This window comes from Scyliorhinus canicula, chromosome 6 (genome assembly GCF_902713615.1).
Source record: "Scyliorhinus canicula chromosome 6, sScyCan1.1, whole genome shotgun sequence".
NCBI lineage: Eukaryota > Metazoa > Chordata > Chondrichthyes > Carcharhiniformes > Scyliorhinidae > Scyliorhinus > Scyliorhinus canicula.
Window position 1 is genome coordinate 126654091 of NC_052151.1, and position 25229 is coordinate 126679319.

Genomic DNA, 25229 nt, shown 5'->3' on the forward strand with positions numbered 1-25229 from the left:
GGAGCATTCATGTTGGTTCCATGATTGGGCACTCCCTCCCTGTGAGGGCAGCACTCATGACGGGTCTGCATCCCTTGATTTTTCCATCTGTTTATTTTGCTGGGCAAAAATTAAAGTTTACAGCTTGCAATATTTCAACCAGCAATCACGGCGTCTCACTAGAAATATTTATTCTGAAATCCAACCGGAATATGTCTTAATTAAAATTCTAAAAGCCCATTAGTCCCTAACAGTACTGAAATAAAGAAAGTGTTTATTTCCTGCTTTATCTTTAAATTAATTAAAGTAACATTTTTTATCGCTTGATGAAAAAGACAAAGTGTTGCAAGCCCATTGTACTTGCTTCATCCTTTTAACTAACTTGCATTTATAGCTCCTAGACTTATATTTGAATTAAGTTCAATTTTTCGTACTGGAAAAATATCATATTTTATGTAAAACCTGGACTAAAACCGATTGATGTAAGAATATAAGAAAGCATTGAAAAAATATTGTTTAACCAATTAACTTCTCTCCTCCCACGGATCCTGTATAATCTCTGTTTCATGGGCACTATCCCATTCATTCAGTCCCGTTATTATGCAGATATATTTCTTTATCCTCAAAGGGTATCAAGCAATATTCCAGAACATTTTATCCTTCCTAACATTTTCACTTTCCAAGACTGGTCATAAATATTTTCTTCTCCGACCCATGTACACCAGACAGTGAGAGGCTTTGTGCCATATTGACAATGTGATCATGAGTTAATCCTGCAAACTTTTTAAAGTTTTTATCCTCAATTTACTGTTTCAATCCCTTCCTTGGGTTTCTTCCCCTCCCAAAGCACCAAATAAGCCTGAACCAAAGTCATAAATGAAATGATGGATTATCCCTCCTTTTTCTTCTTGCTGACATGGAAAATGCTGTCCTAGTTCCAGGATAACAACTGCATTTGTCTTTGTTTTTAAAAAAGTGTAAACTCAAAATAAAGCACACTGTGGTGTTAGAAATTCACCTTGAGCAGGAGTGCAAAATTAGTATTATTTCATTGGCTGTCTGTTATACACCAAGAATGATATTCAGTTCCACTGACTTCAGTAAAACTGAATATCAGGTGGGAGGAATAACAGGTTGCAGATGCATTACTGTCCCTATTGCACTATCCCCAAGGCTAATTTCTATCCCTATTTCTTTGAGGTATGTTAACACTGGAAATGTACCGTCCTTCCCTCCCATGAGAACAACTGGACTCTGCAGGAAGGATAGTAGGCCTGGACAGCTCCCTCTGATTATTTCCAGGCACTTTGGAGAATTACCTACTGTCCAATTTCTTTCTTTGTACATTGGGTGACACAAAAACAGGTGCAGCTGTAGCAAGGACAGATGTCTCATGAATTTGACCTTGGTGGTGGCTCAGAGTACAAAAAGATCTGGGAAAATTGTACTGAGATACCAATGGCCAGATCAGAAATTTCTGGCAGTCTATTGCAACCCTGGTTCAAGAAGTGATGGTTACTTTTGCATTTGAAGTTCTGAATACTAGGAATGGAGCTCTAGTTGTCTGGAGAGGCAGGAGAACCGGTGTGTTAAGCTTCGTCGCTGGTATTCTGTGCAAATTGTTTGAATTGATACAGAATATTGAGGGGCAAATGCAACAGATCGTGGAGTTTTCACTTGAGCTCTCATAATTGGTTGGTTAGAGGAAGATTGGCAGCCTGGCCACATCCTTCTAATGTTGTGGAAAGTGGACTCTTGTATGGAGTAAACTATTCTCATTCTATTCCCGTTCTGCATGGCTTTGGACTGAACAAAGTCCAGGAGCAGGCAATACACATTGTCTGTAGCCTCCCAAATCGGACAATAATGTTCTGTCACTAGGAGATATGGACTGGGATTCTCTGTCCCACACACGTGCGGCACTCCGGCGGGATGCTCCGTTTCGCCGGCTGATCAATGGGGTTACCCATTGTGGGGCAACCCCTCGCTGTCGAGAAACCCCTGGGCTGCCGGCAAAACGGAGCATCCCAACGGTGAAGAATTCAGCCCATGAACTTTGTAGAACTCTGAATTTGCTGATGGTAACATATAGTGCTGAACTTTCTCGAGGAACCCCCAATCTGCCTGCTTTCCCACCCACATGCTTTTCCCCATTATAGATTTGAAAATGAAAATCGCTTATTGTCACATGTAGGCTTCAAATGAAGTTACTGTGAAAAGCCCCTCGTCGCCACATTCCAGCTCCTGTTCGAGGAGGCTGATACGGGAATTGAACCGTGCTGCTGGCCTGCCTTGGTCTGCTTTCAAAGCCAGCGATTTAGGAACTGAGTTGACTTTACAATCATGCAGAGTAAAGGTGGGTGGGATCCATTAAACTTTCTTGACTGAGTAATTAACTTGATCTACTCAGCGTTGAAGGTAACACACCGTTTGTCCGCCCACTGTCCAATGCTGTCTATTCCTGCAGTGATTCAGTCGCTGCTTGTCTTTCAGATGGGGAGTTAACCACTCTGTAGAGGGTTGTGTCATCAGCAAAGAGAACATCACTTTTGATGACATCCAACAAGTCACTGATGAAGACAAGAAATAGAACGGGGCCAAGCACAATTGCCTGAGGGACCCCTGCGTAGGTGTTGAGCTAAGAAGATGAGCAACCAATAACCATGACCTTGTGTGTTCCATCTTCTGAGGAAGAGTTGTATCCAGTTAAGCAGTTCACCAGATATACCACATGAGACCATCTTCTCAGTGAGGGAGGGATTGCATACCCTCTTGAAGGTCAATCCATGACAGAGGCTACTGCATTAATTTCATACCGGACAACGAGGGAAATCACTCGATGGATCTTGAGGATGAGGGCATCATGCGTCTGCTGCTTTATTCTAAAGCTAAATGATCAAACAGATAGTAGATTACTATGATTGAGATGTTATAACAGCTTCTCATTTACCATAGTTTCCATGCGTTTTAATACTTTTGCCAGTAAAGTTACTTTCTTGCTTTTACTGGGGTCTGGCTTCGATCCCTTCTTGCTAATAGGCACTTGGTGTCACCTATTATTGACATGGCGAGGTTGTGAACTCAGTTTATCTAGAACCATTGATTGGAACTGTTGTCTAGAAACTGTGCCATGGTACATTTGGGAACCAGTTTACTGTGCAACAAAGCCATAATAATACTTTCGGACATTGGCTCTTGTCTTTTCATGATGTATTTATGATTCATTCAAGAGCATGAGGATTTCAGAATTTTAAAATACTATGAGTTCACAATCTCAGCAGTGCAGTCAAAAGCACACAGCAACTTTAAGATAGAAGCCCCCAGAAAGAATGGAACTTTTCCAATCACTTCTGATTCACTTCTGAATTGATCTATGGATTGGTATACAAACTGGTCTCTTTGCAGCCCGCTTGTGCAGGGAGTGGTATGCGATGTGAGAGAGGCAAAGTGATGGGCTAAATCCCTTTAGAGTGTTTTTATTTTAAACTTGCAGATATAAGCATACTACAAGTGTTTGCTACACTTTCTGTAGCTGGCCATTAAGAAAATGTCTTCTCTGATTCTGGCTTAATTCCAAGATACTTCAATTCACTAAACTAATCTTCAAAATTGTTCAATTTTAAGTCCAGGAACAACCTTTGCACAAAAAAACACCATTTCCTAAATTGTAAACCGAGCCAATCTAAACTTACATACAAGAAAACCAACCAAGCATATATAAACTTGGATTTGGGGACTAGATTCATAGTAATACCTGGCACACACTGACCCATACCCAAATAATCCTCTGCCAAAAAAAAAGACCATTGACACAAGTGTTTGTACAGTATTTATATGCTTCCTAATCAAAATGTCAATTTGGGATGCAAATGCTCAGCTTTTGTCTTTTCCAACACAGTAAGGTAAGTGCCTGGAATTTTTTTAAGACGCGTGTTGAGTATGACATGGGACAGAATTTTACCACATTACGGATGTATCCTTTATTCCTTCTCATATCCTCGGGTCGACCGAATTAGAATGTATTGAAGGGATGCCTGCATCCTTAAACCTGCAACTGAGGTACCCACTCCTGCTGGATACTCAGAAAATGGACTGACCATGGTATTACTGGGCTGTCCCAATGAAATTGATGAGAAAACTTTGCTTCATTTATTCACGGAGCTGGTTTTCGCACGACAGTAGCTTGTACAGACATCTCTGGCACTCAGGGTTACGCAGCACACAAATACAGGGATGACTTCATATGATATCATTCCTTTGTTTGGATGCAATTGCCTATTTGTGGCAGTCAAGTCATGTGATTGCTCAAATTTTGACAGTGGATGAAAGGGCCTGAATGTTACATTGTTGGGTGCTGCCCAGCTGTATGCCCCTTTGTGTCCTGAAAATGGAAGAGAGATAAAAGAAATTTGATTTTGAAAACTCTAGTTTTGAAAATGTGACAAGCATTGGACACAATGAAAAGCTGGTTTGTGATTGTCTCCTGTGTGCTATTTTCACCATTGAAGTTTACTTGAAGTGTATTTTTGGTCAAACATAAAATATAAAAACAATATGTGGTTTATTCATGTATTGACAGTTAAATAGCTTTCTAATATAGGGCCAGTTCTACAAAATACTGTAGTAATTCATTGCCAGAATGTCTGCAACCTCACAGAATTCTCTACCCACTAGAACAAGGAGCATGGAATTAGTCCTTATAGAATCTGAATGTATATGATTGAATTTGTGGTTTTGCTCACATTCATTTTTCTAGCTGTTATTTTATGTGATAATATTCCTGAGATTGGCATAGATTTTGCAAGATGATTTTCTTTTTGTGACCCTTGTATGAGAACACCAAGGTCCTTCTGAATACTAACATTTCCCAGTCTTTCACCTTTTAAACAATATGATGCTTTTCTTATTCTTCCTAACAATGCGGACAACTTCTCCATATTATATTCCATCTGCTGCATTCTTGCCCACTCACTTACCTGTCTATATTTCTTGGCAGTCTCGTTGTGTCCTCCTCACAGTTAATATACTTATAAATGTTCCCAGTCAACTTTACAGCATTAGTAAACTTGAAAACATTGCACTCAATCCCCTCATCTAAGTCATTGATTGGAAATAGCACTGATCCGTTCGTTACCCCGCTTCATACAACCTGCCAAGCCAAAAATGAACCATTTAGTTCCTACTTCCTTTTTCTGACCAATCTTTCGATTAACCAATCTTCAAACCACGCCAGTCTTATAAGCCATAACTTGTGTAATAACTATCTTCTGGCATCTTAATTATTATTTGTTTTGAAATCCAGATATACTACATTAATTTGCTCCCTCTTATTTATGATGTTTGTTCCAATCTGTGTTGACACTTCCCATAGGATTATCTAAGTGACTTATTACCATGGTCCTAATAATAGATTTACTCATTTTCTGAAGTCAATTAGCTTATAGTTCCGTTTTCGCTCTCCTTCCTTTCTTGATTAGCGGGTTTACATTTGCTACCATCAATCATTGGGGACAATATGATGTGAGATCATCGGATATAATGATACCGGGTGTTGTGACACCGATATTCAAATAATACCTGAGTAAATGGTATGGAACCTCCTGTACTAAATGTTACTTTAGTCTGATGTAAAATGATGACTCATGTTGATGCCCTGAAATAGCATATGCAATTCGGAAAGTTACGCTGCTAAAGTTTAACTCAGTGGTGTGCAATATCAGTATTCTGTTCAACGGGAAGCTTGAAATGCCACATTCGTACATATTCATGACCTTATTCAAAGTACCTGTATCATTCATCTCCTACCTTATCTTATCCCATAACGGTTGAAACCCATATCCATGCCATAGCTATCTTCAGTCTTTGCCATGTGCTCAGCAACCTTCCATCTACTTTAATTCATCCTGAATTATACTACCCTCATGTTGTCTTGCATGTAGTCTTGCTCAAATGTCAACCCCGATCCTGTTGAACTGTGCAGGCTCCTTGTCCCTCATCAAATTTATTTTAGAATCCTCTACCTAGCTCACTCACCCTTCGCTCTGCAAATCTCTACAGTCAACACCTTACTCACACCCTGCATTTTTCACCTTCGATCCCCTCCTTTCTTCCTGTTGGCTATCATTAATGGCAGAAGCTTTAGCCGTCTTGGTACCAAATTAGAAGGTAAATTTTAGATAAACAATCTGGTGGAAACTGACAGGATTGGGTTGGCTGTCCATTTGACATACCACCAATTGTATTTTCAGTTGAAGTATGTGTGTATAAGTTAGTCTTGTCTAATCATGTATTTTATGTCTTAAACCTAGTCCATGTAAAATTATCCTAATCATAAAACAATATATCCTCCTATTGGCCAGCAATATCACTGGAGATTTGCTATTTTTTGATTTTTTGATTGATTGGTATGTGTGAAAGTCTTACATATTGCACAAGTGTGTTATGCTCCAGTCAATGCACTCCAAACGTTGTTGCAGCTGCAAAATAATCTTGGAAAAATAATTCAAACATTGATTTGACACCTTCAATTTATAAACAATTTACTGACATCCATTTGATTTCATCTAACGTATGCCACAATCAGAAGTAGCTATCATTTATTGGATTCCTACCACTTGAGCCTTAAAAGGAGAAGCTAAGCTGGTAGATAAGAACCTCCTCCATGGCAGCCCTGAGTGCCTGTGACCATCAAAATACATCCTCTAACATTCTCTAGTTTTTATAAGTACAACCCATCACACGTACTTTGTCACAATTGCAAAAGGAAGTCAATAATTTAAGAGCCTACAGAGAAATGTACTGCCTTATTACTAGGGTGGCACGGTAGCATAGTGGTTAGCACAGTTGCTTTACAGCTCCAGGGCCCTAGGTTCGATTCCCGGCTTGGGTTACTGTGTGAAGTCTGCAGGTTCTCCCCGTGTCTTCGTGGGTTTGCTCCGGGTGCTCTGGTTTTCTCCCACAGTCCAAAAATGTGCAGGTTAGACGAATTGGCCATGTTAAATTGCCCTTAGTGACCAAAAAGGGTAGGTGGGGTTACGGGGATAGGGTGGAGGTATGGCTTAAGTAGCGTGCTCTTTCCAAGGATCGGTGCAGACTCGAAGTGCCTTCTACACTGTAAATTCTATGATCTTTGAATTGACAACAAAATTTTCTGAACCTCTAATTGACCTCGGTATCCTCCGGTTTTAAGAAAAGAAATTTGTTCAGGGCTAAATTTGTTTGAGACTTAATGGTTTTGATGTTTTTCAGGCATTTAGGCCTTTTTGTCCATGCTAGTTAGCTGAATCTGGTGTAAAATGGAAAATGAAAGCAACTCCTGGAGTAAGAATTTGCAGGATTAATAAAAACCCTGCAGATGTCAAATACATTAGGTTGGGTGGGGATGTGGAGAGGAAAATAAGGCTGGCAAAGTGAATATGAGAATAGAATGTTAGGTATCAGAAGAGGTAACCCAAAAATTATCAACCGACATGACATATAAATAGAAAAGGGGTAGTCAGAGGTGAAATAGGTCCTGTTAGAGACAACGGGTGATGTATGCTTAGAGGCCCAGGGCAAGGCCAGAATTCTTAATGAGTGCATAAAATGCCTAGTCTGTATGGCTTGCATCCCAAGATGCTAAAGGAAGTGGGGTAGAGTTAGTGGAAGGGCTTGCCATAATTATCCCTAGCTACAGGGAAGGAGAGGTGCCAGAGGATTGGAGAGTGGCAAATGTGACACCCTTATTCAAGAAAGTGTGTGAAGACAGGTTGGTTAGTTTAACATCAGTGGTGGATGGATCTGACAATAGCCAGAGAAAAAAAATCAACAGGCACTTGGAGGTTTGAGTTAATTAAGGATAGCCAGGGCGGCATGGTGGCCTAGTGGTTAGCACAGCTGCCTCACGGCGCTGAGGTCCCAGGTTCGATCCCGGCTCTGGGTCACTGTCCGTGTGGAGTTTGCACATTCTCCCCATGTCTGCGTGGGTTTCGCCCCCACAACCCAAAAATGTGCAGAGTAGGTGGATTGGCCATGCTACATTGCCCCTTAATTGGAAAAAATAATTGGGTAATCTAAATTTATTTAAAAAAATTAAGGATAGCCAGCACAGATTTGTAAAAGGCAGATAATGCTTAACTAATCTCATTGAGTCACACAGCACAGAAAGGCCCTTCGGCCCTTTGAGTCTGCGCAGTCAAAAACAACCACTTAACTATTCAAATATAATTTCCTAGCACTTGGCCCATAGCCTTGTATGCCTTGCCATCGCAAGTGCACATCTAAATATTCCTCGAATGTTATGAGGGTCTCTGCTTCCACCACCTTTTCAGGCAGCAAGTTCCAAACTCCCACGACCCTCCGGGTAAAAGCATTTTTCCTCACATTCCGTCTAAACCTCCTGCCCTTACCTTAAATCTATGACACCGGGTTATTGATCCGTCCACCAAGGGGAAACCTGTCTACTCTATTTGTGCCCCTCATAATTTTATGCATCTAAATCATGTCCCCGACTCGGTCTCCTCTGCTCCAAGGAAAACAATCCAAGTCTATCCTATCTCTCTTCATAACTAAAACTCTCCAGCCCAGGCAACATCCTGGTAAATTTCCTCTGCACACTCTCCAGTGCTATCACATCCCTCCGAGAATGTGGATTCCAGAACTGCACAATACTCCCAGCTGTGGCCTAACCAACACTTTATACAGCTCCAGCATAACCTCCCTGCTCTTAAAATCTATGCCTCAGCTAATAAAGATCAGTATACCATACACCTTTTTAACCACTAAATTCACCTGCTCTGCTACCTTAACGGACTAGTGTATATGTACTCCAAGGTCACTCTGATCCTCGGTGCTTCCCAGGGTCCTGCCATTTATCATGTATTTCCTAGCCTTGTTTATTAATTTTTTTAAATTTAGAGTATGCAATTGTTTTCCAATTAAGGGGCAATTTAGCGTGGCCAATGTACCTGCCCTGCACATCCTTTTGGATTTTGGGGCTGGAGCCCACGGAGACCAGGGGAGAATGTGCAAACTCCACACAGACAGTGACCTGGGGCCGGGATCGACCCCGGGTCCTCAGAGTCGTGAAGCAGCAGTGCTAACAACTGCACCACTGCCATTAAATATACCACAAACAGCAAGGGCCCCAGCACTGATTCCAGTGGGACCCTGCTGGACACAGGCTTCCAGTCAGAAGAATACCTCTCGACCATCACCCTCTGCTTCCTGCCACTCAGCTAATTTTGGATCCAATTTGCCAAACATCCTTGGATCCCATGGGCTCTTACCTTCACTATCAGTCACCCATGTGGGACCTTATCAAAAGTCTTGCTGAAATCCAAGTAGACTATATCAAATGCATTTTGTTCAGCTGCATACCTGGTCACCTCTTTGAAAAATTTAACCAAGTTGGTCAGGCATGACCTCCCCTTAACAAAACCACGCTGACTGTTCATGATTAATCCCTGTCTGTCCAAATGCAGATTTATTCTGTCTCTCAGAATTACTTCCAGAAATGTCCCCACCATGGAGGATAGACTGACTGGCCTGTTTCCTGGTTTATCCCTTCCTCCCTTCTTGAATAACAGTACCACATTGGCAATCCTCCAGTCCTCCAGCACCTCTCCTGTGGCCAGAGAGCAATTGAAAATTATTGCCAGCGTCCCTGCTATTTCCTCCCTTGCCTCACTCAATAGCCTGGGATATAGTTTATCTGGCCCTGGAGATTTGTCTACTTTTAAGCCTGCCAGACCACTCAGAACCTCCTCTCTGGCGGCACGATGACACAGTGGTTAGCATTCCTGCCTCACGGTGCCGAACACCCAGGTTCGATCTCGGGCACGGATCACTGTCCGTGTGGAGTTTGCACATTCTCCCCGTGTCTGCGTGGATCTCACCCACCCAACCCAAAAATGCACAGGGTATGTAGATTGGCCACGCTAAATTACCCCTTAAATGGGAATTTTTATTTAAAAAAGAGCCTACTCTCTATAATTGACTTTTCTTTTGATGAGGTAACGTCCAAAAGGTTAGGCGCTGGGTTACGGGGAATGGGTGGAGGCGTGGACTTAAATAGGGTACTCTTTCCAAGGACCGGTGCAGACTTGATGGGCCAAATGGCCTCCTTCTGCAGTGTAAATTCTATGATTCTATGTTAAATGGGTGTTTTTCAGACGAGAGGATGGTAGAGGGTGGGGTTCCTCAAGAGTCAATGCTAGAACCATTGGTTTCTTTGTTATAAATAAATGACTTGGATGTGGAATACAGAGTAAAATTTCAAAATCTGATAATACAAAACCTGCAGGATTGGTAAACAATGAGGACTGCAGCATAATATAGGCTAGCAGAATGGGCAGGCAAGTGTTATTTTGACTTTAACAGAGAAGTAAACGAGAAGATGCATTTTGGCAGAAGGGATAAAGGGAGACAATGTTGAATTAATGGGACAGTTTTAAAGTGCAGAGACAGAGAGATCTGCGAGTACATGTGCATAGATCTTAACAGGTGGTAGGATATATTGTGAGAGTGGTTAGGAAAACATATAGGATCTTTTAGAGGTACTGAGTACAACAACAGTATACATAGGTCATAGAACAGTACAGCACAGAACAGGCCCTTCGGCCCTCAATGTTGTGCCGAGCCATGATCACCCTACTCAAACCCACGTATCCACCCTATACCCGTAACCCAACAACCCCCCCTAACTTTACTTTTATTAGGACACTACGGGCAATTTAGCATGTCCAATCCACCTAACCTGCACATCTTTGGACTGTGGGAGGAAACCGGAGCACCCGGAGGAAACCCACGCACACAGGGGGAGGACGTGCAGACTCCACACAGACAGTGACCCAGCCGGGAATCGAACCTGGGACCCTGGAGCTGGGAAGCATTTATGCTAACCACCATGCTTCCCTGCTGCCCCAGTATAGTTATGCTGAACCTTTAAAAAGCTTTGATTAGGCTACAACGAGAGTATTCCCTCTAGTTCTGGTCACCACACTTTAGGAAGGAAGTGAGGGTCCTTGAAAGGTTGCAGGGGAGATTTACCAAAATGGTTCTTGGGATGGGGGATTTTAACGACCAGATTAGGTTGGAGAAGGTGGGTTTGTCCTCCTTAGAGCAAAGGAGATTGAGTGGAGATTTGATAGAGGTGTACAAGATTATGAAAGTTTTGAATAAGGTAGACAAGGAAAACCTGTTCCCATTAGCTCCTGGTACAAGGACTATGGGACATGGATTCAGGATTTTGGGCAAGAGCTGCAGTGGGGAGGGGGTGCAAAAATGTGTTTTCATAGAAGGTGATGACGATCTGGTACTCACTGTCCATAGCATTGGTAGAAGTTGAGACAATCAATAATATCAAAATTAAATTGGATGGACTCTTAAAGGAAATAAGCTTGCTGGGTGAGAAGGATGGAGCGGGAGAATGGGACTGACCAAATTGCACAACAGAGAGCAGGTATAAACTCAGTGGGTGGGTTTCTCTGACCCACTTGTGGCACGTCGTCAGGATTCTCCTTTTTACCAGCTGGTCAACAGGGTTTCCCATTGTGGGACAGCCCCATGCCGTCGGGAACCACCCGGGCTGCCGGCAAAACAGAAAATCCCTACGGTGGCGCATTTACCCAATGGGTCTAATGTGGTCTCCATCAGTGAGGTAAATGACACTATAACTCTCAATCTATGTCCTACGGTATGGATGGGGCCAGCAAATCCAGTTCCTGGCAGAATTTGTGGCTTTTTCAGTGGACTCCTGCTGAAGGTACAGCAAGAGTCTGCCACTAATACTTGAGGAATTTTAGACCTAAATATCCTGTCAAGCAGGCCAGTCGTGGAAAGCTTCCCATACATACAGCCAGATCAAGGACCCTCGAGCCACCCATCATCACCCTTTTTTTTTCTAAATTTAGCAGAACCAAATGTTTTTTTTCCAATTAAGGGGCAATTTAGCATGGCCAATCCACCTAACCTGCACATCTTTGGGTTGTGGGGGTGAAACCCACGCAGACACTGGGAGAATGTGCAAACTCCACACGGACAGTGACACAGGGCCAGGATTCGAACCCGGGTCCTCAGCGCTGTAGTCCCAGTGCTAACCACTGACCCACCATCACCCTTGATCAAAAAAAGCAAATTACTGCAAGTGCTGGAATCTGAAACAAAAGTAGAAAATACTGGACAATCGCAGCAGGTCTGGCAGCATCAGTGGAGAGAAAAGGGAGCTAACGTTTCGAGTCTGGATGACTCTGTCAAAGCTGTCATCATCCTTGATCAACTATGATCAATAGGCCTCATCAGGGATATGCTGTTGTGTAATGTTGAAGAAACAATTAAATACTAAAGCGGAAACTGCTTCTTTATTTTTATTATTTCAAGTTCTAGTCAGTTCAAAAGTATTGCGAAACTAACTAAACATTAAACCGAGGTTAACTTGTCACCTTAGTATCTCAAAAGCATAAAAGTGCAAGGATTTTTTTTTGAGATTTGAATGCACAGCACCAAAACACGGGAAGCCCCTTTTTTCAGAAAGAAAGAATATGCAATGTTTTTACATTTTGCATCAAAATAAGTGAGCCTCATTACAAATTCACGAGTCAGCACAGGTATATATATATAGAGTTCCTTATCAAAAACGGTGCAAGTACTCTATAGAAATATTGAAGTGTCATGTACACCGAAATCATCAATGAAGCAATAGATAGCTTGCCGGAGAATTCCAGACTATGAAGATCAACCTTTTTGCTCAATTTTTTTGCTTTCCAGGCATCAGTTAGGACAGAGACTGAAGAAGCTGCTTCAGCTCTAAGTATAATGTTTTCACTTTTTTTCGAGACTTTTAATGATATGGCAGAGCAAGATACAGTTGATAACAAAAGGTTGTTCATAGCTGCTTGACTATGGGTAGCATCACAGGGCTAAATCGTGTTGCAGTGGTGAGTTCCTGACTGCAGGATCGGAAGTGAGCGGCATTTCCACTCGGAGGCGGGATGGCTGGCAGCACACAATCAGGTGGTAGCCAGCCAATTAGCTGTGTGCAGTTGAGGAACACAGCCAGTTGTGCAGTGGGAATGGGCAGGAAGTCATCAACTCTGCCATTATGCCACAGTAATCAAAACCCCAGGCACGTATTAACCAACCCCCCAAACGGACATCAACTCCCTGCAAACCATATACCATTCTACCTGTCTGTGAAGAGTATTTTTAACTTGGTTTGCTCCCCTACCTGCTACACCTTTATCCCAGGAGCTGCAAACCATCACCCTACAAATAGATATAGATAAGTTAGGTGAATGGGCCAGAATTTGGCAGATGAATTTTTTTGAAAAATCAACCAGCAACTGATGATCTAAATGGAGAGATACTTCAGTGTCATTCAGTGCAGAGGGATCTGGGTGTCCTCGTGCTCAAATCACAGAAAACTAGCATGCAGGTACAGCAGGTAATAGGGAAGGAGTATGGAATTTTGGCATTTATTGCAAAAGGAATCAAGTGCAAAAGTAGGGAAATGTTGCTACAACTGTACAAGGCATTGATGGAGTACTGTATACAGTTTTGGACCCTTATTTAAGAAGGGATGAAGTTGCATTATAGGCAGTTCAGAGGAGTTTCACTAGATTGATTCCAGAGATGAGCAGTGCTGAGCTCGAACGGGGGTGGGGCACGATCGGTAGGCGTCACCCGGTCTTCCCGATAGCCATTACGCCTCACAAGATCTAACCAGATCTCGCAAGACGTTGGGTGGGATCCAGTCTTGCAAAGTGAAGTCGGCTTAGAAGCTGACTTACCTCTGTCTTCGCCAGGTGAAACGGCCATATGGCATCTACCCGTTTCGCCAGGAGACCCGAGTTGTGTACTGTTCAGTACTGGTTTCCACAAACGAGGACCAGGCAGAATGGTAGCTGAAATGCAAATGAAATGAATATCGCTTATTGTCACAAGTAGGCTTCAAATGAAGTTACTGTGAAAAGCCCCTAGTCGCCACATTCCGGCGCCTGTTCGGGGAGGCTGGTACGGGAATTGAACCGTGCTGCTGGCCTGCCTTGGTCTGCTTTAAAAGCCAGCGATTTAGCCCTGTGCTAAACCATCCCCCAGTAGGAAAGGATGGGGAAGAGGAGATGTAGGGTGCTCTTTCAGAGGGCATAGTTTTAAGTTCAGAGGGGAGAGATATAAAAGAGACCAGGGCCGGGATTCTCCCCGTACCCGGCGGGATGGAATGGCGTGAACCACTCCGGTGTCGGGCCGCCCCAAAGGTGCGGATTTCTCCGCAACTTTAGGGGCCACGACCTAACCTTGAGGGGCTAGGCCCGCGCCGGAGTGGTTGGCACCCCGCCGGCCAGCGGGAAAGGCCTTTGGCGCCACGGCAGCCGGGGCCGAAGGGACTTCGTCGGCCAGCGGAAGTCCGCGCGTGCACCTGAGCGTCAGGGCCCGCCCGCCGATCAGTGGGCCCCGATCGTGGGCCAGGCCACCGTGGGGGCAGATCGCCCCGTGCCCCCCCCCCCAGAACCCCAGAGCCCGCCCGTGCCGCCAGTCCCGCCGGTAAGGGAGGTGTTTTGATTCACGCCGGTGGGAGAGGCATTACAGCAGCGGGACTTCGGCCCATCTCAGCCCGGAGAATCGCCGGGGGGGGGGGGGGGGGGGGGGGGGAGGCCCGCCGACAGGCACGCTGCGATTCCCACCCCCGCCGAATGTCTGGTGCCGGAGACTTCGGCAGCGGGGGGTCGAAGAAGCCAGCCCCAGATGGGAAAAAGTTTCACACAGAGGGTGGTCAGCATTTGGAATGAGACGCCAGAGGCAGTGGTAGAAGATGGTCCAATTTTTTTCCTTTAAAAAATAGTTAGACAGTTACATGGGCAGGATGGGTATGGAGGGATATGGGCCAAATCCGGGCAAGTGGGATTAGCTTAGTGATAGAAACTGAGCGGCGTGGACATGCTGGGCCTAAGGGCCTGTTTCCATGCTGTAAACATCTATAGCTCTATCTGCTTTCAGCAGAGATTGACCATCTCTCTGTCATCCAGCATCCCCCCCTCTCCTGGCAATCCTTATGGTCACCACAAATAGACTGTCCTCTCTGGACAGCTGTTTCTCAAACTCAGTGCAATAGCTCAGCCCCCTGTCGCCTGGTTTATAAAGCTCCCCATACAAGAAAAGCAGTTCCGACAAAATTCATTCCAAATCCTTGAGGAAGACTACCTCACCGGCTGCACACTACCTTTAAATGGCCGTGAATCTGAGGGCACATGTTCCTGGTTTGCTGCCGACTTAATTACAAAGGTACAATTTAATCTACCGACCAGGAAATCTCCCAACTTGCTGAACCCAATCCGGGTTGGAAAATCTGGACCTCGGATTTTATTGTCAGAAGCGAAGGATTAGTGCTCATTCCACAAGCTTTTGAGTGGCAATTTGCTGTATTTAAAGATCTATTCCAACACTTTGCCCTCGAAAAGAATCTGTGGCATGTGTGAGCAGGACAAGCAACAGGCTCTTCAACCAATCAGATTCAAGAACCCTCACTGCAATACACAAGCTAAACCAGGGAATATAAACCAGAAAGCAGGGGGGCAATTTTGCACCTGTGCCCGACATGAGCATAAACGGCGGTGTGGCCGCAAAATCACACGAGAGTTGGGAAATGGGATTCTTGCCGGCAAGATTTCATTTCTCGATTTTCCCCGCCACTCACTGCCCCCTGAATCTGCCCTTTAGCACAGGTGGGCACTGTCCTGATACAGGACTGATATCTGTGCAGTTGGGAGGGGAGGGGGATGGAGAGTCCCCGATACCTCTGTGGTGGGGGGAGGGCTGGGGAGAGCGGCCGATAACTTTGCGGTGTGGGGGGGGAGGGGCTGGGGAGAGCACCCGATACCTTTGTGGTGGGGGATCGTCCAGATGCTAGTCGGGTGCGTCTTCCATGTCCAATGGGGGTGGGGGAGGAGTTTAATTTCTGCACTGATCAAGGCGTCCTCTAAAGCTGACTCCCCTGTATGTGGAGCCGGCCTTGCCAGCTCTAACAGGCCTTGCCAGCTCCATCAGGCCTTGCCATATTGATAGCGTAAACCACGCCCCAAAGTTTTGTTTGACTGGTCTGAAAACCCGACTGTGCATCTGGAGAGATACACACCAGGTTTCAGGCAGAGGGGGACACTGACAAATTATGGAAAAATTCTGTTAAATAATTATTTGTCAATCATGTATAGAAAGTGAAATAAATGGAGGGAATGAAAGACAGGATGTGTAAACCGCGCCCCAAATTTTTGTTTGACTGGTCTGAAAACCCGGCTGTGCATCTGGAGAGATACACACCAGGTTTCAGGCAGAGGGGGACACTGACAAATTATGGAAAATGTTGTTAAATAATTATTTGTAAATCATGTATAGAAAGTGAAATAAATGGAGGGAGTGAAAGACAGGATGAAGAGAAAATGTTAAGAAACAGGAAAAAAAAAAGAAAAATGTACTTTTTCTTTTAGACTTGTAACATTAATTCAATTCTGAAGGAATAACCACAGGCTAAGCCAGAGGGTGGCAAAATGCACATAGAGTAAATTAAGGGAAGGACATGATAAACTTTTCTGTATAATGCAATAAACTAACGCAGCGAAAAATGTATATAACTGGTGGCAAATGCGGAAAATGCCAATAAAACGATTTTCAAAAAAAATTCTGAAGGAATAAGCCTCAACAGTTCTTGAGCCGTACAGAATGGTTGTGTTTTGAAACATCGCCTTTAACTTAAGGTGAAACAGAAACATTCTGAAAAGCGGGGTGGTGAAGTCATGACAAATAGCTCAGTTTGGAGAAATATCCATGTGATCCGATTGCCAAGGGAAGGGAAACTCAAATCTTCTCACAGCATCGCACAGAAAATGCTGTGAGGCAGCATGGTAGCATAGTGGTTAGCACAGTTGCTTCACAGTTCCAGGGTCCCAGGTTTGATTCCCGGCATGGGGCACTGTCTGTGCGGAGTCTGCACGTTCTCCCCATGTCTGCGTGGGTTTCCTCCGGGTGCTCCAGTTTCCTCCCACAGTCCAAAGATGTGCAGGTTAGGTGGATTGGCTATGCTAAATTGCCCTTAGGGTCCAAAAATGTTTAGTGGGGTTACGGGGACAGGATGTAGATGTGGGCTTGGGTAAGGGTCTCTTTCCAAGGGCTGGTGCAGACTCGATGGGCTGAGTTGTCTCCTCCAGCAGTGTAAATTCTATGATTAAAAAAATTCTATGAAAAGACAACTGCTGATTAGAGGAAACCTTGGAGAAGATGTGCGAGGGATTTTATTTTTACACAGAGGGTAGTGGGTGCCTGGAACTCGCTGCCAGAGGCGGTAGTGGAAGTGAGTATGGTAGTATCTTTAAGGGGTGTCTTGACAAATACATGAACAGGATGGGATTAGAGGGATACGGACCCTGGAAGTGTAGAAGGTTTTAGGTTAGATGGGCAGCATGGTCGGCACAGGTTTGGAGGGCCGAAGGGCCTGTTTCTGTGCTGTACCTTTCTTTGTTCTTTGTTCATGTGCAATAATAAATATGCATGACAAACTAAAAATAGGTTGCTGACTCTTGCCGTTAGAAACCACAATCCGACTTTAATCCAGTTTACTTCCCAACATTTATCCCGTCATCAGGAAATTGACATTTCGCCTCCCACACAATTAAGTGCCACCGCCGGCCTCATTTCCCGCTGCCGTGAGCTTCACTAGAATCTGCTCACTGTCTGCTGCCGCTGTGAGCAATTAAACTACAATGTCATAGTAACTCATTTTAGGTCAGAGACGATCATTCACCCACATATCTAACATAAGTGATTAACCCCTTTCTTTCCTATGACTCATTGCCATAAATCCTATATGATACCAAACTTCCCAGTTTCAAACTACAATTCATCCAATTCCACAAATATCACCCCATACAAAATTCTGTATTATCTGCTAATTTAATTTTTATTTTCCTCAACTTGAATCTATAGTCTCTGGATCTGGAATTTTATGTACACCAGAACAAAACTTGGCTATTTCAAACTTATATAATCCAAACATAGCCTTAAAACTTAATCATTGTTTATATCAGGCCTATCAAAATTGTTTAGACAGGGAACTGTTCCTCATTCCAATCCAAAAGTTGGGAAATTAAAATTGTAATATTAATCACTAAATGGGTGGGAACTTGTCACTGAACCCAGCACTAAATGTATTCATTATCAAGGGAAAAAGAACAACCCTCGATTACGCATAGTCTGCAAGCTGCTATTTCATCTTGTACTCCTCTGCTGAACCCTCTCAGAACATGACCATCCATTTGAAGGAGATAATTAAAACAGTGCTCACAAAGACGTGGGGCGGGATTCTCTGACCCCCCCCCGCCGGGTTGGAGAATCGCCGGGGTCCGGCGTTAATCCCACCCCCGCCGTGTCCCGACTTCTCCACCACCAGAGATTCGGCGGGGGCGGGAATCGTGCTGGTCGGCGCCCCCCCCCCCCCCCCCCCCCCCCCCCCCCCCCGGCGATTCTCCGGCCCGCGATGGGCCGAAGTCCCGCCGCTGTCAAGCCTCTCCCGCCAGCGTGGATCAAACCGCCTACCTTACCGGCGGGAGCAGGCGGCGCGGGCGTGGTCCTGGGGGGGCGCAGGGCGATCTGGCTCCGGGAGGGGGGGGGGTTGCCCCCACGGTGGCATGGCCTGTGCTGTGGGAGCACTCTTTTCCTTCCGCGTTCGCCATGGTCTTCACCATGGCGGAGGCGGAAGCGATCCCCTCTCCTGTGCATGCGTGGGGATGACGTCAGCAGCCGCTGACGCTCCGGCGAAGTCCCTTCGGCCCCGGCTGGCGTGGCACCAAAGGCCGTTCCCGCTGGAGCGCCAACCACTCCGGCGCGGGCCTAGTCTTTCAATGTGAGGGCTTGGCCCCTAAAGGTGCAGAGGCTTCCGCACCTTTGGGGCGGTCCAACGCCGGAGTGGTTCACGCCACTCCATCACGCCGGGACCCCCCGCCCCACCGGGTAGGGGAGAATCCCGGGCCGTGGTCTACCAAGATCACACACCATTTTGAAATAAGCTTTCAATGTACATTTTAAATGTTTTATTAAGTTGCCCAATACCTGTATGTTTTCCTCACTATCAGCCAAAGTGTTTAAACTATACCTTTGTTTCATATTTAATTAACCTAGAAATTCCAATCAGCATTATTTTTATCACTGGCATCAGCCTATTTATATTTAATTGTTAAAATAACTCTGGTTGTCAAATCTAGGCTGTTCATTTTTAGTTAGGGTGGCTCAAACATGCTTCAAGCTCCAAAGGTTTATTAGCAACATTTCTTCTATTTGAATCATGCAACAGGAAGGATTAAAGAGACAAACTGTCATGGAATATAGAGGGTACGATTCTAACGGATCCGGGAGTGCCGGTCAAATTGCGGAAGAGGTTGAAATTGGGATCTGTGCCAGGCGCAAACCGGTTCGTGATCTAACCGGCCCGCTCCCATCAGCAGGCTCCGGATCCTGCCCAGATGTGGTGAGTCACCAATTGAGACCAATTAAGAGCAATCTCCATCTCATTAACAAGGTGGAAGCCCAATCTAATGGCCGCCCCGGGAGCTATGCGGCTCCCCAGCAAGAGGTCGCGCGGGCGCCATTAACGCTTCTATTTAAAAACCGGAAGCTAGCACAATGACTGCTGAGGGGACCTGAGTAGCTATTTCCAATCCCCGGCATGCAGTCCAAGGACACTGGAGCAGCTGCCCAGTGCTCTGGGGATGTAGTGGGGTAGTCCCTCAAGGGGACGGGCCTGAAAGTCACAGGTCGGGGATCACCCATCGGTTGGGGTGTGAGGGGCTCAGCATTCGCTGAGCCTACAGGCCCATCCTCTAATATTGTGCATACCCATAACTGGGGCAAATACAGCCTGTCTGCCGTACCAAACATTTCCGAGACAAAGCTCTGTGGTTGCATGCTGAATGTCACTTTAACGCTCTTTGGCTGTGAGCAGCCTCTGGCTGCACAGCTGAAGGCTATTGCTAACAAGGAATTGGCATTGTTAGTTATGAGAGCACTTTTGTATCCTGTTGACCGTCTAATTAAAAAAATATTCCCAAGTGCATTCTCATGCGTACACGTGCCATGTCTCAGCTTAGTGTTATTGCCTCACATTCCAATCAAACTGTGAGGCCTGAACACTTTGCCAATACACTAGAGGCATCAGCACCATATAAGCAACAGCCAACAGTCAAACTCTCTCGAGCTGGCACTGGGTTATTCTCGCAACCAGAGGGTGAGCGTGTGGATCAGGGGAGGGCACCGAGCACGGTCTCCCTAATGTTCCCGGCAGGGGTTTGTGGCTTAGGGGTTCCTGCTGGGCCGAGGGCATCATCCAGTACAGCTGGCTAGCTGGATGGCACTCTGAGAGAAGGCGGGACAAGTAAGTGTCGGGAGAGGCCAGGGAGATGTGAGGGTCCTGGGGCAGAGGCCCTAACTGATTGTCAGTCTCTCTTCAATTCCTTACAGCAATCAAGGTAGATGGTGTTGTTGACCCCACAGTGGTAGCCCTCACGGTGCTGGTGGCAGCCCAGGCAGCCAGATGCAGAGAAGGCAGCAGTGTTGACTCCAGTGCTGGAGGCGGCACCCCATGTGCAGGATGCTGCCACACACCTTGCAGACCAGCTGCCCGTCAGGCCAAGGAGAAACCCAGTGGGGAATACCAGCAACGGCCGAAAGTGTACAGGTGTCGTTGGTAATTCAAGGAAATGGACAGCATGTGCCACAGAAGGCACTGCGGGAGCAGCAGGAGGATGGAGGACAGGCGGTGGTGAGGGCCCAGAAAACCAGGGAGACCTCCATCCTCGCCCACTCCTGATAAGACGGGGCTTTGTCCATCAGCTCACCCCATCTCCCCATTGCCCATCCCCTCATCCCATTAACCAGTGCCGAGAAACACATGGCTATTCAATACGACTTGCATTGTATAAGGGGCCTCAACGGGGAACGGCAGCCAAGGCTACAGATCGCGAGAGATCAGGACGCCATTTTTAAATGACGAGGCCACCGAAGTGATCCCTGACCTCCCCGAGCCCCCCAGCCCAAATACACTATGGGAGGGTCCCAGGCCCTCCCCCGCACCCACCTCGGCCTTCTCCAGCAGCCCCCACGGCCTGGTCGCACATGCGCAACAACTGCCAGCTTGACACCATGGCAGTGTCAGCGTGGCATTCTGTAGTGCCCATGTCAGCTGGCAATGCCACCAGGTCACATTGGCAGTGCCAGGCTGGCACCAAGGTGGCACTGCCAGGGTGCCAGGCTGGCATTGCCAGGGTGCCCAGGTGGCACCAGCAGTGCCAGGCATCACCTTTCCCAAAGAGCACGCAGCTGAGAACCTCTGATCCCATGGGAGACCTCCACGAGTGCTATTCCATCTGGTCCCCATTTTGGGGGCCAGTGCTGAATGGCGCTTGCCCAAGGTCTCTGGGGTGACCGGGCTGAATCCCAAAGTCTCGGGTACCTCGAGTATCTGCACATTAGAGTGAGACTAACTGTCTCACACTAATATGCAGATTTATCAGAAAGTGATCCTGCCTACAATGGGTGCCATTTACATTGCAATGTTTCACGAGATCGCGTTGGATCTCACGAGGCATTGCAGTCTGGGTAGATTCCAGGAGCAGGGTCTCCAGGCTTTTACCGGCCATGCTTGACCACAGTGAGCTGCTTTTCTGGCAGAGTATGGCCATTAGATCACATCCTTCGAACTTTTCTGTTAAATTGAGCCCACTGGGCAGCACGGCGGCGCAGTGGTTAGCATTGCTGCCTCACGCGCCGAGTTCCCAGGTTCGATCCCGGCTCTGGGTCACTGTCCATGTGGAGTTTGCACATTCTCCCCGTGTTTGCATGGGTTTCGCCCCCACAACCCAAAGATATGCAGAGTCGGTGGAATGGCCATGCTAAATTGCCCTTAATTGGAAAAAATGAATTGGGTACACTAAAAAATTTTTTAAATTGAGCCCGCTGACTTTTTTCTTGCCTATCCACATGATAACGGGTTTGTATATATAACACTTGTGGTTAATTTCAAAAATGTCACCATACCCTTGACAAAAGATTGCTTTGAAGCATGTTAATTCCTGTCCTATGAGCTAAATGACACAGTCATTTTACATACAGCATGAGCTGGAAACATTGTGGTTTGCTAATCAGTTAATCTGTGCTGTCAGTTTAGGGAGGAACATTGGCCAGGATATTCAGAAAATCATTTGCGGATCTTGGATCTTTAATAGTCACTGAACTACTAGAATAGGCACATTCGACCTTGGTTTAGTAGCCTCATGTAAAGGACACCATCACTTACAAAATAACAAGCCTTCGGTTTTGCATTGGAGCATCCAGGGTGTGTAAAAACCCGAATGACAGCTTGACCTAAAAACTTTGATTCGGTAGCAAAAAGTCTACTAATTAAACTAAGCCACAAGGAGATTTAATAATCATTGTTAATGTCGTTAAGATCATTCATACAGGGAATTGCTCTTCGTACCAATTTATTGCAAATGTTGTGTTTCATAGAATAATCAAAAATTGGGAGATTAAAATTCTACTATTAATCACTATATAGATGGGAACTTGTCCATGAATCCAACACTAAATGTATTCATTCTCAAGAAGAAATTCTTTATAAATTTGACTGTGTGTCTCAATTTAACTGCTAGTCAGGAGAATGAGAATTTAAAGTGAGAAGATTATTCAATTTAGCATGTTACCAGACCATCACTATGAAGGTCACCTGCATGGCGTGACAAATGGAAGTGCAATTCTCCAGGATGCGGAAATATAATGGACCATTTTCATCCTCCCTGCCCAACATTTCAATATTTCATTTCAACATTAAGGTAACTGGATCTAAGGATCTGAGTACCATCGTGTTTTCTGATTTCCGCTAGACTTTTCCATCTTCCATATTGCTTTTTACTCACATTTATTTGCCTTACTTACCTTTGATAAGCTTTGACTGCTTATCACTGGTGCAGTTCTCATCAGAGTCATTAGATGAAGAAATTGTTGAAAGAAGCCTGTATGCCGATGTGGATCCAGGAAGTGAGGGGTGTTATGTTGGGACAGCTTCCTGATTCACTACAGGGATGTTTCTCATGCGTGGGCGGGGATCAGACCAGCTGCCTGTACCAGGAAAGAAGGCAGCCAATTAAGCTGATTACGGACACATTTGGGTCTAATTTTGTGGGTGATCAGGTGGAGTGGCCTCTCGCTGCCTGCAGGGACTGCCTTTTCCATGGAGTCAGCCTCCTTGCAGCAAGCTGGGGGCCACTGAAGCCAGAAGCTTTGAGTCCCAATGGGTGGTGGGGGTCAGCTGCAGGCAGGAAAGCCCGCGCCCACAGCTTGAACAATGCACTCGGAGGGGTTTCTTTCCTTCGCTTCTCCCCAAATAATTTTAACTGCATGTACACACCAGTTCCCGACTTGTCTCAATAGCGACTACCTTACCCTATGTGGCTGCTACGCTTCCAGACATCCTGGCCTTCTGATTGGGCAATGGTGGCTAATTAGGAGGCTACCTCCAGGAGGATTGTGCAATCAGTTGCACCAGTGAGAGCGGACTTGGGAGCTGCACTTGGTCTCAGCATTGGGGTTTACAACAAAAAGGTAGTTTCTTGGATATATCTGAAAATCAGTGCATCAGACGGCTACAATGCTCCAGGCAGGCCTATGTAAATTCCTGCAACGGGACCTCTGCCTGCTGGACCAGGAACTATGTTTTGGCAGTGGCTCTCAAAACCACCACAGTGCTTAACTTCTTTACGATCGTGTCTCTCTAGTCTGCCACAACATTTATTAACCATACCTCCCAGGCAATCATGCTAAGCTGTATTGAGCAATTCACCAATATCCTGTTCGCCTGAGCGAACCAGTACATCAACCTCCAGGTAAGAAGTCTTACAATGCCAGGTTAAAGTCCAACAGGTTTGTTTCAAACACTAGCTTCGGAGCACTGCTCCTTCCTCAGGTGAATGACCTGCTGATGAGCAGGTGAATGAACAGCGCTCCGAAAGCTAGTGCTTGAAACAAACCTGTTGGACTTTAACCTGGTGTTGTAAGACTTCTTACTGTGCTCACCCCAGTCCAACGCCGGTATCTCCACATCATCATCCTCCCGAACTGACCTCAGCAGTCAACATGAGAAAGCTTTGGGGCTTGCAGCACTCGCTGATTTTCCTCATGTCCAGGGCATCAGTGACTGTACGCCTGTTGCTATTGTGTACTCTGTGCACTTGGCTTCACCCATAGCAGTTGAGACCATGCCATTGACAAATAGGTTCCCATGTTGTCTGTTGGCCAGACTAGTTTGTTTTGTTCTTGTAAATTTGCAGTTCCATTCCAAATGTAATTTTTGTTTTGGGGGACAGCATGGTAGCGCAAGTGGCTAGCACTGTGGCTTCACAGCGCCAGGGTCCCAGGTTCGATTCCACACTGGGTCACTGTCTGTGCGGAGTCTGCATGTTCTCCCTATGTCTGCGTGGGTTTCCTCCGGGTGCTCCGGTTTCCTCCCACAGTCCAAAGACGTGCAGGTTAGGTGGATTGGCCATGATAAATTGCCCTGAGTGACCAAAAATGTTAGCGGGGTTATTGGGTTACGGGGATAGGGTGGAAGTGAGGGCTTAAGTGGGTCGGTGCAGACTCGATGGGCCAAATGGCCTCCTTCTGCACTGTATATTCTATATGTACCTATGTACATTCAATACTCAAATACCTGGAGCTCTTCATTGTTGAGTTAGCAGTTAAAATGTTCCACCGTGGGAAGGAAGCTAATAAATGTTTGGCAACTGCAACCACAGACAGCAACAATTATCGCAGATAAAATAGATTCTTGAAAATGTCCATGATTTTGATTTCTTCGTGTGCAGCAAGCATACTAACAGTGTGCTTTCTCTAAATATAAATTCTCACATATAGGAATTGTAAAAATATGAAAAAAAGATTCTCCACGAATTTTTCAGATTCTACTTTTTTGCCTCTCCCACATCCATGGACTCCGCACACTAGGTCACAAGTTGGGTTGTGCACTTGATGGGTGGATGGATTTGTTTATTGTCACATGTACCGAGGTACAGTGAAAAGTATTTTTCTGCAAGATACTCAAACAGATCATTTGGTACATGAAAAGAAAACACAATGTCCATAATGTAAATACATACACACCGTGCATCGGGTGAAGCATACAGGAGTATAGTATTAATCAGGTCAGTGACTCAGTTAGAAAGTTGGTCTAACAGAATCTGAGCTTA

At 45.5% G+C, this 25229-nt stretch overlaps 1 protein-coding gene across 13 annotated transcripts in view; it reads left to right on the forward strand.

Moving 5' to 3' along the window:
* dnmt3ab (DNA (cytosine-5-)-methyltransferase 3 alpha b) overlaps positions 1-25229 on the forward strand; it is a 709318-nt gene that overhangs the window by 662692 nt on the left and 21397 nt on the right. For 8 of the 13 annotated variants that reach the window (XM_038800092.1, XM_038800094.1, XM_038800098.1 and 5 more), the window contains one exon: positions 19289-19462. The exons of 2 other annotated variants lie outside the window; for them this stretch is intronic. In XM_038800092.1, the coding sequence (XP_038656020.1) occupies positions 19289-19462 (174 nt within the window). Of the gene's footprint in view, positions 1-2472; positions 2612-19288; positions 19463-25229 lie in introns of those variants that run through there. 3 more of the 13 variants (XR_005460998.1, XR_005460997.1, XM_038800102.1) reach the window with 3 other exon arrangements.